The sequence below is a fragment of the Mastacembelus armatus genome, chromosome 5, assembly GCF_900324485.2.
Source record: "Mastacembelus armatus chromosome 5, fMasArm1.2, whole genome shotgun sequence".
In the NCBI taxonomy this organism is placed as follows: Eukaryota; Metazoa; Chordata; class Actinopteri; order Synbranchiformes; family Mastacembelidae; genus Mastacembelus; species Mastacembelus armatus.
In genome coordinates this window covers 17,354,860-17,370,548 of record NC_046637.1, presented here as the reverse complement: position 1 = coordinate 17,370,548, position 15,689 = coordinate 17,354,860, and the positions used below count along the sequence as shown (strand labels likewise).

The following is a 15,689-nucleotide window of genomic DNA, read 5'->3' as shown; positions in this document are numbered from 1 at the left end:
AAACTTTGCACTGGGATGCTCATCAGCAAACAAGGCTTGTACATGACAAGCGCTTTTGAGGACACTACAGTACATAAAATACAGATTCAGTATTTGGACACTTAAGTAAAATAATAAACAGCAAACATAGTACTATCCAGTCAATAAGGAGTGAATTTGAGTAGCACTTCAGACTTGTGCAGGTTTAACTGATAACATGGCCCATACATTCATTCATTCATTGTCTATACCCACTTATTCCTAATTAGGGTCACTGGGATCTGCTGCAGCCTATCCCAGCTCTCTTTTGGATGAAAGGCATGGGTACACCCTGGACAGGTCACTAGTCCATCACAGGGCTAGTTACATTACATTCAGATTTAATGTGAATGCAGTGTCCATTCTGCTGGCTTACTGACATGGACCAATCAAAAACGTAATTTGAGGGTGGTGTATGGACAATAACATTATCACATAAACTAAAATCTTTATAGTGATGCTCTACATATCACCCCCTATGGCTGCGAGTGAAAAGGTGCTCATAGCAAACGGAGAGGTCGTTACAGACGTAAAATTACTCCTCCTAAAAACCTGCGGTACCTACAGTACAGAAGAGAGGTTGTAGATATGCACGCTGTCATACAATTCTTGGCTACCTGTGTCTGCCAAACGCTAAGTACATGTGCTGGCAGATAAGAATTTGAGCTGTTACTTCATTTGGCTAATAACAGCTGTCTTATAGCTGCACTAATGTCATTAAAGATACTTGATCCAAACTTGGGTCTCATTTTAAAGCTTAGTTGAAGCTCACTGAAGCTGCTTTAGCTGTAACGATAGTTGTGTTGTCATGTGCTGGCAGATAAGAATTTGAGCTGTTACTTCATTTGGCTAATAACAGCTGTCTTATAGCTGCACTAATGTCATTAAAGATACTTGATCCAAACTTGGGTCTCATTTTAAAGCTTAGTTGAAGCTCACTGAAGCTGCTTTAGCTGTAACGATAGTTGTGTTGTCATGTTTGTCAGAGTATTAACAGTAACCTAACGGTAATGTCGCCAATACTGTGTAACGGTAGCCCTGTATTAAAGACGGTAACGTTGCTGTGCAGGCTAATTAGCTAGCTTACTGTACTCTGTTAGTTTAGCTGAAGCTATCAGAGTTGATACAGACGGCCTATTTAACTTACCGTTTTCCTGTCGCCTAAATCCGGGGCTGTTGTTATGCTGTTTGACATTCATCTCTCAAGAGCTGTCATCGTTTTATCAAAGGCACACGCTGTCAGCCCGGCCTTTTCCTTTAGCCACATCATTTGCTAAGCGAATGCAGCTAGCTAGCTTACTAGCAGCCACTTAGCAACGTGACATGTTGTCATGTAGAACAACGTCACGTGATCACACCACGACCCAGTTAGTATATTGTAATTATATGTATATAACGTTATATATTATTTAGTATATTGACGCTTTCGATACATTCATTTTAACTATTTGCTTATAGGTTGTATATCGAAAAAATATGTATGTTTTTCTTCCGTAGAAAACTGAAAACGGATTGATTCCATATCCACATACAGTAGGTATTATTCACACAGCCTTCTGTATCTGTGTTCTGTCATGTCATGTCATGTCATGTCATGTCCATGTTTTACAACTGTTTCTACTTTTCTTATATAAGAAATCACAGTAATGCATTAATTAAAAATATGTTTGTAACTGAACTCTTTTAGGGACTCTTTATTTTATGCCATTTGTTCTTTGTCCTTACGTAGAATTGTCAAATTGTCATCCTATCACGTTAGGAGATATAAAAATGTATTTAGACATCATTTAGACCTATATTTAGACATCATTTAGACCTAAGTAGCACTGTTTTTGCGTTTTTACCGTGAGATCAATATCTATCAAGGTAATGACTTTTATCATAAGCCTAAAAATGACTTGTGCTCAGTTAGTGAATACTAACATGTTGTTTTTGTTAACTGGCTGATTGACTGGCTGAATGAATATCCCTGAGAAATAAAGAAGACTGATGAGAGTAAATTTCTCATCAAGCCCGCTGGTGCAGCCTAGTGGCTGTTTGTTAAAATAATGCTGTTGAGTTGCATTGTAAAAGATCGACAGTAAAAAATGATAATACATCACTGACGAATAGGTTTGAATAAAATATCTGACAATGTCTATGGACCACATACAGCCAAATATCTTAACAATGTGTTCTTAGAAAGTGTTTTTAAAACAAGTAATAAGCATAGGGATTTTTTTCCAGTATCAATATTCAGAAAAACAGATGATTGACCTTCAAACAGACAGTAGGGTCAATAACACACATGAACCATATGAGTGTCCAATTGAGGGAGGCAGTAACAAGTTATGAGTTATGTCTTGAAGAAATCTGATATAAAGATGACACATTCTTGTGGTCATTTGTGTATTTAATCTTTGAAACCATTTAGAATTGCATTAGTTTTTATTTTGACAAAACATGCATTTGGTTGACATTTGCTGCTTAGGTTACTGATGGAGACAATGAGTGGCCCTATGTTGGACTGGTGACCTGTCCAGGGAGTACCCCTGCCTTTCACCCAAAAGCCGGTACAAATGATGGATGGAGACAATGAGGCATTATGAAAAGTTGCAATAATGTTTTAGATTTAGATTATTTTGTCACTTGCACATACATATTGCTCTCCAAGACAAGAAAAACCCCAACACTCTAATTAGTAATGTTTAGTAGTACTGTCACATCCTGCTGAAGGTAATCAGTCTGATACATTAATGACATTCAAGTTAAATACAGGTGTGCACTGTCACTGAGAGGAAGGACCAAAAGGCCAGAATGGACACCTCCTTAGGTTTTCTAGAATCAAGACAGCGTTAACACCATATTTGGAGAACTGGAACAAATGCATTTCTGTTATAACATTCTGATTTGTCCCATATCTTAAATTAAAGATGTTCAACAAGCTACATCATCGAAACCATGAAAAGTTTTTTCATTTTCCCACTTTAGTTTCCTACTTTGCTGAAAAGTCCAATACCCAGAATATGTGCACAGGAGGACTCAAGTTTTTACATAGGTATTGTGTAACTTGAATGACCAGCAGTGATTAGCTTCCAAACCACTTGTAATGTCACAGAAGCCTGTGGATAGGCATTCATGCTAACATGAGATGTAAGGTTAACCATAGAAACCTTCCTCATTCATACAAAATATGAATATTCAGTCGAACACATTGTACACATTGTACACATGTACATTATGTATGTCATAAGAAAAGCTATCAAAGATGTTAAAAAAGCAGCAGCAATGTACTTAGTGTGCAAATATTAATGCTATAGTTTGCAGAAGTATTCGGATCCATGGTTGGAAATGGTTACAAGAGACATATAAAAGGGGCTACAGCCTAAAGAAAGATGTTGTGGAAGTGACACGACGTTTGAGTATCCAGGGCTCTCAGTCAGTGGTGACTAGAAAAACACTCTATGGGGCTAATATGTTGCTAGTGTATCTTTTTCAATTCAATTCAAATCAGTTTATTTGTATAGCACCAAATCACAATACAATCATCTCAAGGCACTTTACAAAAAACAAAAAAAAACACCCAACAAATCCCTTATAAGCAAGCACATGACGACAGTGGAGAGGAAAAACTCCCTTTAACAGAAGAAAATACCTCCAGCAGAACCGGGCTCAGTTTGGGCGGCCATCTGCCTCGACCGGTTGGGGTGAGTGGATAGAGGAGAGAGAAAAGAACAGCAACAATAAACAACAATAAGACACTGTGCTAGTAACTGCAGATCAGCAATATACAGCTCCAGAACCAGGGACACCTGCAGAAGGTACAGAAAGAGAGGACAGAGAGAGCGGGAGAGAGCACAAACTAAGGGAGAAAGGGAGCACAAAGTTAGTGACATTCAGTGGTGAGATATACATGTCCGGGGTTAGGAGAGGAGGGTAGGGGAGGTTTAGGGTAGGGGAGCTCAGTGCACTGATGGTCCTCGGGCAGTCTAGGCCTATAGCAGCATAACTAAGGGATGGTTCATGATTACCTAACGACACACTTTGTCAAAAAGTAAGGTTTTAAGTCTAGCCTTAAAAGTACAGAGAGTGCCTGCCTCCGGAACCCAGGCTGGGAGCTGGTTCCACAGGAGAGGAGCTTGATAGTTAAAGGCTCTGCCTCCCATTCTACTTTCGGAAACTCTGGGAACTACAAGTTGACCTACACTCTGAGAGTGAAGTGCTCTACTGAGATAATATGGTACTATGAGGTCTTTAAGGTATGAAGGAGCTTGATCATAAAGGGATTTGTATGTGAGAAGAAGGATTTTAAATTCTATTCTGGATTTTACAGGGAGCCAATGAAGAGAAGCTAATATAGGAGAAATATGATCTCTCTTGCTAGTTCCAGTACAAAATATTTTACCTCCTTTCTCTCAAGGCTATGATGTTATTGCTGTCGTTGTTTTTCTATTTTTTGCCATTCACTAATCTTTAAAAGTTGTAGGGAAGCATTATTCCACTTGCAACTTCAGAAGTGACCACCAGAGGAAGATATGTTCCAACAAATCTGAGTAATCCAGCTGGATCCTGTTCCTGAAGAGGTTTATCATGTAGACTCCACATTTAGAGTTGCAAATGTTTCCTCACAGCATGCATTTTATTATTATTATTATTGTTGTTGTTATTATTATGTTATTTAGATTTTAACCCTCTGATGCACCCAAGCACATTTTTGTGTTTAACATCTTGTTAAAATGAAACCTGGTTAAGGTATTACTGAGACAAGGTTTACCAGGGTATCCCACTTTTGTGAATATTTATCACATGATCTCCTCAAATAACATGACATCATCCAGCTCCTGTACATTTTTTCTATTGTCAAAAAATGTTAAAACAAGAGTAAGTTAGAGATCTAAACAGAAGTGTAAAGAAATAGAACTTTAAAGCACTCAAACTTTCTTTGAGCCTTCAGCTCTATGTCAGACATTTTCTCAAAACAACCCTGAGACATGCTAAAAATATGCTGTGGGAGAAATTTCACAATTTTTGGGCCAAGTAGCTGCAAAGGAAAAAATTCTGAGGTGCTCCAGAGTGGGTGTTTTTGACCTCCAGAATGCTATATTTCTCTTTGAGCTGCCTCAGTGGTTTCAGTGAGCCTGACAGCCTGGAGTGGAGAGCTGATACCATCAGCTAAGGTTTGATTAGTTTGTAATGGCTTTGCATAACAGTTACACAATTTTTGCCAGAAATTGCATTATATTTCATCATCACAAGTATTGGGCATCAGATACATAATTAGAAAACATGTTGATTTCATGGACACTATCTTGGGAAAAATATGTATGCTTATTACAGCCTGCATACCTGTTCTGTATGCAAATGCAATCTATATGCCCCAAACCTATTTGCCCTTTCATTGCCCTAAAATCAAATCACTTGAGAATATAATACATTTCTAACTGACTCAAATTAGCAAGTTCCCCTACTGGCTTGAATGAATGAATCAAGCTCAAACAGCTCCATGTAAAATATACATATAAACTTCAGTTAACTAAACTGGAAAAAAGTTCAGTAAAGTTATTATTATAAGAGAGTGGTGCAAAGACATCTGAGTGTTTGCATGTGCATGGACGTAATGCTAGCCTACATCAGCTCTATCTGACAACATACCCATACGAAATATAGTTCAAAGGATGAGTGATCTATACCTTCTTATTTCTATTTAACGTCACAGGGGATCTGCTGCAGCCTATCCCAGCTCTATTCAGGTGAAAGGCAGCGGCACACTCTGGATCGGTCACCAGTCCATCACAGGGCCACATATAGATGAACAACCACACACACTCACACTAACTCCTATGGGAAATTTAGAATCACCAGTCAACCTGATGTTTTTGGACTGTGGGAGAAAACCAGAGTACCCGGTGAAAACCCATACAAGCACGGGGAGAACATGCACACTCCACACAGAAAGCCCAGGAGACTTCCCAAGTAACCTTTCATTGTCAGTTATGTGATTTTTCAGCACCTGGCACAGAAGCAGTTTTTTCAGTCACCTCCACAGTACACATTTAAAAGTTGATCCCATACTCCAGTAGGCTATCCATATCAAGGATGTTGCTTTCATACTTATAGGTACTCCACATAGAAGTAGAAGAGTACAGAACAGGCAATTGGAGGATGTTCATAACAGTTATTTCAACTATGGTAGTGTAACTAATGAAAAGGCCCAAGAAGAACAGATGTCTCCAAATGACACACACAAATTTAGAGGACTGTGAGAATTCCAGCAATGAAGAACTTCATGATCTAAAGAAACAGATATAGCAAAACCTGGCCGCTCTTTTTTTAAAAATATGCAAACCATCTTTTATATTTCAGAAAGGTCTGAACAAGAAGTTATACAACAGCTTTTACTGATATGTGAACTCTTTCACTCACTGTTGCATAATTCAATTAAGGACATACTAAAACAACACACAGATGTAGATGATTTAACTGTGAGACGGTCCGGGCTTCCTCCTATGAGCAATGTCATAATGAGAGCTTGTGGCAAGAATGGCTCCTTATCAACCACCAAAAGGAGAGCTGCAAAAAATTTTGTACTCTATATGTTTTTCTAAATGCAATGCTACAGACAGGGGTAGGCATTTTAGAAAAATGCTTCCAGTACAAAAAGCACGTGCCATGTGAATACAATAAGTACAGAGATGGTTCATACTGTAGAGAAATGACCTCAGGGGCGTTCTTCGGAATCACTGTTGGACTTTACACAGCTGCCCAGTCCTTTAGGAACATCTAAAGAGAAACACAAAATGAGGGCAACTGGGTATGGCTAATGTGTCACTAAAATAAGGGTCCACACTCCACTCTATTTAATTTTTATTGTCACATAAAGCCTCTCATGGAAAAGAATATGGCTATGCTAAAAGAACTGGTTTATTGTAGCAGCATGGTCTATATGTTGAGGAATCAGGGGTCATGTATCAAAGGCACAGTTTTATATGTGGCTGCTGAGAACTTGGCTGCTCACTCACAAGCAGGATTCTTTGGGAACTTTTCAAGGGACAGGTTTTGCAGGTTTTGTATGGCATCAAGGCGTGAGGCTCAAGGCAAGGAGGTAAAAACCCAGAATAAAGACACTCACAACCATTATGGTATGAAAAGAGGATGTGTATTGACTGATAGTATGGAGCACCTTCATACTGTTCATGTGGATTGAAGCTAATTTCACCATTAGCATAGTTTTCATGTTATTGAGATAATTTGATAGGGTTGTTTCAGCAGTTCACACAGTTTTTACAACAGACCAGGGTTGGTCCATATCCATTTTATACTTGCATTGTTTTTCACAGCTTATATTGTAATAGCATGTCACAAAAGTGCTACTGTATTGGTTATGCAAGACAATCAGAACTGTGCTTGGTTAGTTATAGACCCTTCATTTTGTGTCATTCAAGCTATGTAACTTGTATTCACATTTTACTCTACAAAAGACTAACAAGTGACAAACCCACAGACTTCTACAAAGCATGTGTTGTAAGTAAGCTCTTACTTTCTCTGAGTATCTAAAAGGGCTATGATGGCATGATCTTGAAATTTCACCATTAGCATAGTTTTATACATTTAATGAATAATATATGTTTCCACTTATCACTTGTGTAATCTCACCATATTGTTAGGTTCTGTAGGATTTGGTAAGGCTTCCAATCCGCCAAAATTTTTATCTCCCAGCACTCCGATACAGTGACTCTGGATAGTTTTTTTTTTTTTTTCATGGAGGTCAAACCATTACAAATTTAAATGAGGAAAACTTTATAGCAACAGAATTTTCCCAACCTTTTATATATCTACTTAAGCAATCATAACAAACTCATACATTCCCTCATGTGTCTAACGCTCCTGTGACTAGACTATCTTGCTTAACATGGTTGTTTAATAAGTAATGCCATGACTGTCAGAACTGACGATGACTGATTTTGCCACCTTGACATTGGGATCTTCTTCAATGAGCATGAAGGTGCTATCCTCTGATCTTCCCTCCATCTCAGTCCAGCCTCCCTAAAGATACTGACTGCCAAAGGTTATGTGCATTCTGTTTGGACTTGCACACACCCTGCTTCTCAGCAATACCCCAAGTAATGAAGAACACATTCCTGTTCAACCAACAGGTACTCACATTAGGTCACAGTGAACTAAACCCCAGGTTACAATGACTGAAAAAACTGAAATGCTATGTCAGGTCTACTGTGCTGATTTTGTTTTGTTTTATTTTACCTGGTGCACATGCAACTGCTGTTATGGGGTGAAACTAGATCAGCACATACAGTGGGTACGGAAAGTATCCAGACCCCTTTAAATTTTTCACTCTTTGTGTCATTGCAGCCATTTGCCAAAATCAAAAAAGTTCATTTTATTTCTCATTAATGTACACTCAGCACCCCATCTTGACAGAAAAAAACAGAAATGTAGAAATTTTTGCTAATTTATTAAAAAAGAAAAACTGAAAATCACATGGCCATAAGTATTCAGACCCTTTGCAGTGACACTCATATTTAACTCACATGCTGTCCATTTCTCCTGATCCTCCTTGAGATGGTTCTGCTCCTTCATTGGAGTCCAGCTGTGTTTAATTAAACTGATTGGACCTGATTAGGAAGGGCACACACCTGTCTATATAAGACCTTACAGCTGACAGTGCATGTTAGAGAAAATGAGAATCATGAGGTCGAAGGAACTGCCCAAGGAGCTCAGAGACAGAATTGTGGCAAGGCACAGATCTGGCCAAGGTTACAAAAGAATTTCTGCAGCACTCAAGGTTCCTAAGAGCACAGTGGCCTCCATAATCCTCAAATGGAAAAAGTTTGGGACGACCAGAACTCTTCCTAGACCTGGCCGTCCAGCCAAACTGAGCAATCGTGGCAGAAGAGCCTTGGTGAGAGAGGTAAAGAAGAACCCAAAGATCACTGTGGCTGAGCTCCAGAGATGCAGTAGGGAGATGGGAGAAAGTTCCACAAAGTCAACTATCACTGCAACCCTCCACCAGTCGGGGCTTTATGGCAGAGTGGCCCGACGGAAGCCTCTCCTCAGTGCAAGACACATGAAAGCCCGCATAAAGTTTGCCAAAAAACACATGAAGGACTCCCAGACTATGAGAAATAAGATTCTCTGGTCTGATGAGACCAAGATTGAACTTTTTGGCGTTAATTCTAAGCGGTATGTGTGGAGAAAACCAAGCACTGCTCATCACCTGCCCAATACAATCCCTAAAGTGAAACATGGTGGTGGGAGCATCATGTTGTGGGGGTGTTTTTCAGCTGCAGGGACAGGACGACTGGTTGCAATTGAAGGAAAGATGATTGCGGCCAAGTACAGAGATATCCTGGAAGAAAACTTCCTCCAGAGTGCTCAGGACCTCAGATTGGGCCGAAGGTTCACCTTTCAACAGGACAATGACCCTAAGCACACAGCTAAAATAACAAAGGAGTGGCTTCAGAACAACTCTGTGACCGTTCTTGACTGGCCCAGCCAGAGCCCTGACCTAAACCAAATTGAGCATCTCTGGAGAGACCTGAAAATGGCTGTCCACCAACATTCACCATCCAACCTGACAGAACTGGAGAGGATCTGCATGGAAGAATGGCAGAGGATCCCCAAATCCAGGTGTGAAAAACTTGTTGCATCATTCCCAAGAAGACTCATGGCTGTACTAGCTCAAAAGGGTGCTTCTATTCAATACTGAGCACAGGGTCTGAATACTTATGACCATGTGATATTTCAGTTTTTCTTTTTTAATAAATTTGCAAAAATTTCTACATTTCTGGTTTTTTCTGTCAAGATGGGGTGCTGAGTGTACATTAATGAGAAATAAAATGAACTTTTTTGATTTTGGCAAATGGCTGCAATGACACAAAGAGTGAAAAATTTAAAGGGGTCTGAATACTTTCCGTACCCACTGTATGCACTTACATTCAAAATCTGTAAGGTACTGCTATATAAAGCATGTTTGAGCTGTGATGCTTTTATGTCGGCTTGTGTCTGAGTGCGGACTGGAACACTTTTGAAGACTACTTCTGTATTGTACAGTAATGAATATATGAATACAGTATGTAGGCTTATGTATGCTTGTATATATGTTTAGGTCTCATATGTCAACGACACATCAATTTTGGCATCTTTCAGCATGCAAGAAGTACACTTTAAAATACAAAGATACACTTGCAACTTTGCTCTTCAGCTGCTACTGTTGACATCATTACTCTGCCCTCTGTTGCCACCTCTCTGCACAGCCATTATGACATGGAACCATCCCACTGCTCTACACTAAGAGAGGGATGATTTTAGCAGTATCAATTTTCACTGCAAGCTCATGCTTTAATAGTCACAATATTGCCCCTTCTTTGACCCCAGTAGCCCCTCCAACCACTAAAAGTTTGATAAAATAGAACACAAAAACCTCTGTCCTGTTGGTCACCAAGAATACAAAGGAAACATTGAACAGGTGTTACTTTGTGTTATATATGAAGTGGAATAATGAGGGACAAAAATATTCAGGCAGCCACGTTTAGTTGTACAGTAGAAAATGTACAGTGTAGTTCTCAGTTCACATTATATAGTTAAAACAATCCATCTGTTCTTATTAAGTTAAGTTCAAGGTTTTAGAATATCCCATTTTAATTCATGTGTGTCCAGTTGTTCACAAGGATACAACACATGCTGAATGCTCTGCATTCATATTCATTCTCCAGTAACTCGTTTTAATGCCTTTTACCTGTCTTTCTGTTGACACGTTTCGTTCTGCAGTAACACATGAAATTACACTTTGCAATATTTTGTCACCAATAAAATGCACTTGAACATTAAAATGTACTGTTTCATTTCTTTCCCTCCTATTTTGTTGAGACAATGTATTTAATGCAATAATCGCCAAATTCAAACAGTATAATTAGTTAAAATACAAGATATGGCATTATCTAACAAAAAAAAAAAAAAAAAAACGAAACAAACGATTCTCAGCAGGGGTGAAGTAAAGTTAGATTTGTAATGTCATCGAGTTTTACATAACTACAAAATTGGCAACTAGTGATTTTGTGTGAAGACTGATGCAAATTTGATTTGTCCAATCAAGGGTTTATGTTAATACAGCTTGGCATGTTTAGTTTCCACTTGAGTAAAAAGTTAGATGTTTTCTAGTAATGTCAACTAATTCCGGTTAATAATGTAATTCATTTAATTTAAGTAGTTAATTAATTCAACTAATTTCACGAAGACATAAAGTCACAACAGCATGTGTATGTGTTCAAAAGTGGTCCGTTTTTTTAAAGTTAGACATTCAATTTGAAACAAAACGTGCTTATTTACCTTAACCTAAGGAGAAAAGCTCAGCTGACCCCTATACAATCCACTGTAACTTTGCAGAAAGTCTTTAGTATCATATCTGTTGAAAATTTGAACTTTATCTTGTAATAAGAACTTCCTATGTTTTTCTAAATGAACCACAGCGTCAGCATCATCAGGCTACATCACCCTGTAGCCTTGCAGAGTCACTTTCAGGGCATTTAAAAATATTCATCCTTTCAGGCCCTTATTTTCTTCCCCTTTGCATATAAATCCATGCAGGACAAGTGCGACTTTGCATATAACTTCAGTTCAGTGAAGACAGAGCGCAGACAAACCAGAAGAGGTGGAGCTATAACAAGACTCATAAAACCCAAAGCCTATTCCTCAACTCATTGCCAAGGTGACGCGCTCCGCTGCTGACGAATAGCTCCGATCTCCGCGGCTCACACACAGCGAGTGGGCATGAACACGACCGGGTCTCGGGAGTTTTTGGTAAAAGATTTGTTCGTGGGTCCAGATTTCCTCCCCAAAAGAGAACCCTGTCTGAGCTGAAGTATCGCGTAAAACCCCACGAAGGACGCACAGACGAGTAGAGAAGTCGGCTACTTGTCTGTGATATTTCGCTTGCTCCAGAATCTGAGGATAACTTTGATATGCAGTATTGATCTCCGGACTATAAAGGCACTACACAGAGGGAATATGGCATCTGGCCTGGGCCACTGAGGGAGGGATAATCGGTGTGAGGACTTGGTGTTTGTTAAGGTGACCGCACAGCACGATTATGCAGCATCCTTTGGACATGGGGGCGCATTATTATCCTCCGGAAGTTCACCCCGATCACAGAACTCATCGCTATAGGAGTTTCATGATAGAGGAGATCCTGACCGATCACCCGGAGCATAAAGCCACGGCTCCCACCGGTGAGCTCCTCAAATTCGGGGTACAAGCTTTGTTGTCCGCAAGGCCTTTCCATAACCAACTTGGTAAGACAGACTCCTGTAAAAAGTTGAATGAATACCAAAAATTGTCTGTGTGGTTTCATGCTGTAAAAACGAAGGAACTGGAGATTACCTATAGTCTTTTAAGAAAGTATTATTATCATTATCGAAAATATTAAATTAAAATTAGCATTGATAATTATAAATAGAGGGAGGAAGCGAGTGAGAACAATTACCTTTCGCCAAACGCAGGACTGTTTGTGTGACTCGGGTAACAGCTAATAATTTGCAAATATTAACCACAAGTCGGTTAAAATTGCCATTATTAGACTATTATATGTCGCAGTTAGCAGGATATAACTAGGATAAACTATACCGTAACGTTGTGGAACTGCTTGATTTTCTTTGTGTAAATCCTCCAACAACCAAAAACAAGCGTCAGTGTGCGGTTTTAGGTTTCTAAAGTGCATGCGTAAAATTAGAAAGCCAGTCACGATTTTAGTGTTCCTTAAATTAATCCTATGTGAATGGTAAATATGACATTATTTACTGATGTCCTAGGGTAACAAAAACAAATCCAGTAGTTTATGAAGCCAACGTGTTGATACTGCAAACCCATTGCGCTGTGGTTTGAATGAGCTGGTCTACAGTTAATTCTACTCTATGATGTATCTGACTGTTAACTGTAATTCCAGGGAGATTACTTCTCTTAACAGTCTGTTCTATTGTATGGCATGAAAAACACCTGGACTTGTACATTTAGTGCTTTGTGATTTGTTTAATGATGACTCAAATCAGGTGACATTAGTCCAACCCCTGGCATCTATTTGGAATAAAGACTTAAACATGAATATGAATCTTGATTTTTAATAGAACATTAAAGCAGCCTAAATGAACTAGAAAAGCTAATAGGCTATTATTTATTCTAAAATTGATTCTAATAATTTATGCCTATAAACTGATAAGGTCCCCGCTGCTGTGTGCTGGACGATAACTTTATGATCACATTATTTTTTTTTTAATTAAAAACAGCCATAAAGCAGTTTCTAAAACAAATCTCTATCCGCCCGCGTGTGTTTGTGTGTCTTTGTTCCTTCTTGGTCTATCTAGTGCTAAAAGCCGAGCAGTCGAGCCTCCTCAAGTTCCCCATGTCCCCGCTGTCGTGCTCGCTGGGCCCTCCGCTCGGTCCACCTCTGCTGTCCGCGGCTCCAGGCCTGCAGGTCGGTGCGGCGTCTCACCATTTGCCGCTGGACCTGCACCTCCGCGGGAAGCTGGAGCACGGAGCCGACGGAGGCAACAAAACCAAGAAGGGCCGCCGCAGCCGCACCGTGTTCACCGAGCTGCAGCTCATGGGCCTGGAAAAGCGCTTCGAGAAGCAGAAGTACCTCTCTACGCCCGACAGGTGCGTTTGTGGACTGGTACAGACAGCAATAAGCTCGGCTGGAGACCGGGCTTTAACAGCCATCAGCCCAGCACTGAAAAATCCGACCACAGACTCGATATTTTTAAAACGATTTGGAAATATTCAGTCAAATAGATAAATAATTATAGCCTGCTTTCTGTACCTGTCAGGTGTCTAGATGACGTTTAAATATATTCTACACTATTAATAATAAAATAATTGAGAGAAATGCTGAAACCTAAATATTTTAAGTCTAGTTAAATGTAAACGTGTAAACACTGACATCTTTTAAATCACCCATCATTTCTAGGTTTTTAACTGCATACAAACGCCCCCCACAATTTCACTAAAAATCACATTTCTCATCTTTCATTTTTAAAAAATGAACTCAATGAGCACCAACTAGCAATGCAGCTACTTGTTCAACTATTGGCAATGCAACAGTAATTGTTCAGTGTCAGTGTCCCCTATGCACAGCAAGGGGTTAAATAAACTCTAAGTCTTAATTTAACACTCAAAAGTTTATAATCTAAACATGTTTTAGTGTTGATTTAACGCTGGTGATTGTGCTGTCTGAACTTAGTTCAGTTCATTTATTCTAAATTTCAGAAGCAGCTGACAATTCGATTGTTTTTGTCCTACAGAAAAATTGGGATAGGGTCTGTTTGATTTGATCATGACTTGTCTGAACTGCTTGACTTCAGTGATATTCTTTCTTTCTTTCTTTATAAATTAATGCATTTATTTTGTTCTTAACAGAATAGACCTTGCTGAGTCTTTGGGTCTCAGTCAACTGCAGGTGAAAACATGGTACCAGAACAGAAGAATGAAGTGGAAGAAAATTGTAAGTGATTTGTTATTTTTCATTATGATGATGATTATGATGATGGTGATGCAATAGCAGCCTTATATAAAGGCAGTGACACAATAACAACAAACAAAAGGGCCTGTTCCTGGTGTGCATTATTTCAGAAGATGCTGGTGGGAAATGTAGTTCAGTGAAAGAAATCAGCATTGGCACAAAATGAGAAGTATACTTGATCCGGCAGGCATAAGGGCTGCATAAATCAAAAAATGTGTTAATCTTCTAACAATTATAGGCTATAGAAGCACAGAATATAGTGTGCTTTTTACTGGGTTACATGAAATTTTCTATATAATACACTGAGATTAAATTAAGTACTAATATGCTTATGTATTTAGTTTAGTGCCTGGTCACTGTTTGAATGCCGTTTGATATAATTTATAACAGTTTAAATCTGACTTTCCTGCTCATGTTCAACCTGCAGGTGTTGCAGGGAGGAGGCCTGGAATCACCGACTAAACCAAAAGGCCGTCCAAAGAAGAACTCCATCCCCAGCAGTGAGCAGCTCTCCGAACAGGAAAGATCTGCCTCTGACGCTGACCGTCATTCTGAAGGCTCTATCTCCCACTTAGAAAACACACAGGAGGAGTGACCTGGCCCCGCAAATACTCTGACTCTGTATGCAGAACCTCTTTGACACTCGGTGTGCATCTTTTGCGTGGGACCAGGTTCTAAGATGGCTTGAAGAAGATGTTTGCTGATGTGCCTAATGCAAACCAAAGACTTGCAGACCCTGCAGAAACCCGAACTGTGCGAGCCAGCATCCTCCAGCAGCCATGTGTTGTGTTTGTCACAGCCCTCATCATGAACTTGCTGCAGTTGAGGAGAGAGCTCAAGCCTTTGCAGTAGGTCTACCCTTTATATTCTAAGGAGTCACACTCCATCTGTTCTGCATTCTTTTGTGTAACTATGCTGTGTTTAATTATTAAATATATTTTCTCTAATACCGTTCTCTGTTTATTATAAGGGGCGTCACTTTATGATAAGCTTTTAATATCGTGTGTTTACAGTGAATGTGATAATGATGGCTTACAGACTCAGTCACACACAGACATCTTCACATGGCGCAAGGCCTATTATGGTTACCTACCTCCGGAATAAATGATTCCTAAAATAGTTTGCTGCAGCATAAAATCATACACCACAGAGAGAAACTCATGCATCC

The 15,689-nt window shown here is 39.4% G+C and overlaps 2 protein-coding genes across 6 annotated transcripts in view; one reads left to right on the top strand and one right to left on the bottom strand.

The window, feature by feature from the left end:
- The window catches only part of ptpdc1a (protein tyrosine phosphatase domain containing 1a), a 34,893-nt gene extending 33,562 nt beyond the window's left edge, over positions 1–1,331 (bottom strand). For all 4 annotated transcript variants that reach the window (XR_003295725.1, XM_026307461.1, XM_026307464.1 and 1 more), the window contains exon 1: positions 1,166–1,331. The gene's annotated coding sequence lies outside the window, so the exon portion shown is untranslated. The remainder of the gene's footprint in view (positions 1–1,165) is intronic.
- A 10,398-nt stretch (positions 1,332–11,729) lies between these two features.
- On the top strand, positions 11,730–15,468 carry barx1 (BARX homeobox 1). 2 transcript variants are annotated; one of them, XM_026307321.1, is made up of 4 exons: positions 11,730–12,239; positions 13,368–13,659; positions 14,419–14,503; positions 14,949–15,468. In XM_026307321.1, exons 1-4 carry the CDS (start codon positions 12,101–12,103, stop codon positions 15,114–15,116), a joined length of 684 nt encoding a protein of 227 aa, XP_026163106.1. In that variant the 5' UTR covers positions 11,730–12,100; the 3' UTR covers positions 15,117–15,468. The 2 variants fall into 2 exon arrangements, with proteins under 2 accessions (XP_026163106.1, XP_026163105.1); XM_026307320.1 differs by having other exon boundaries at positions 11,730–12,302.
- Positions 15,469–15,689: the final 221 nt, after the last annotated feature.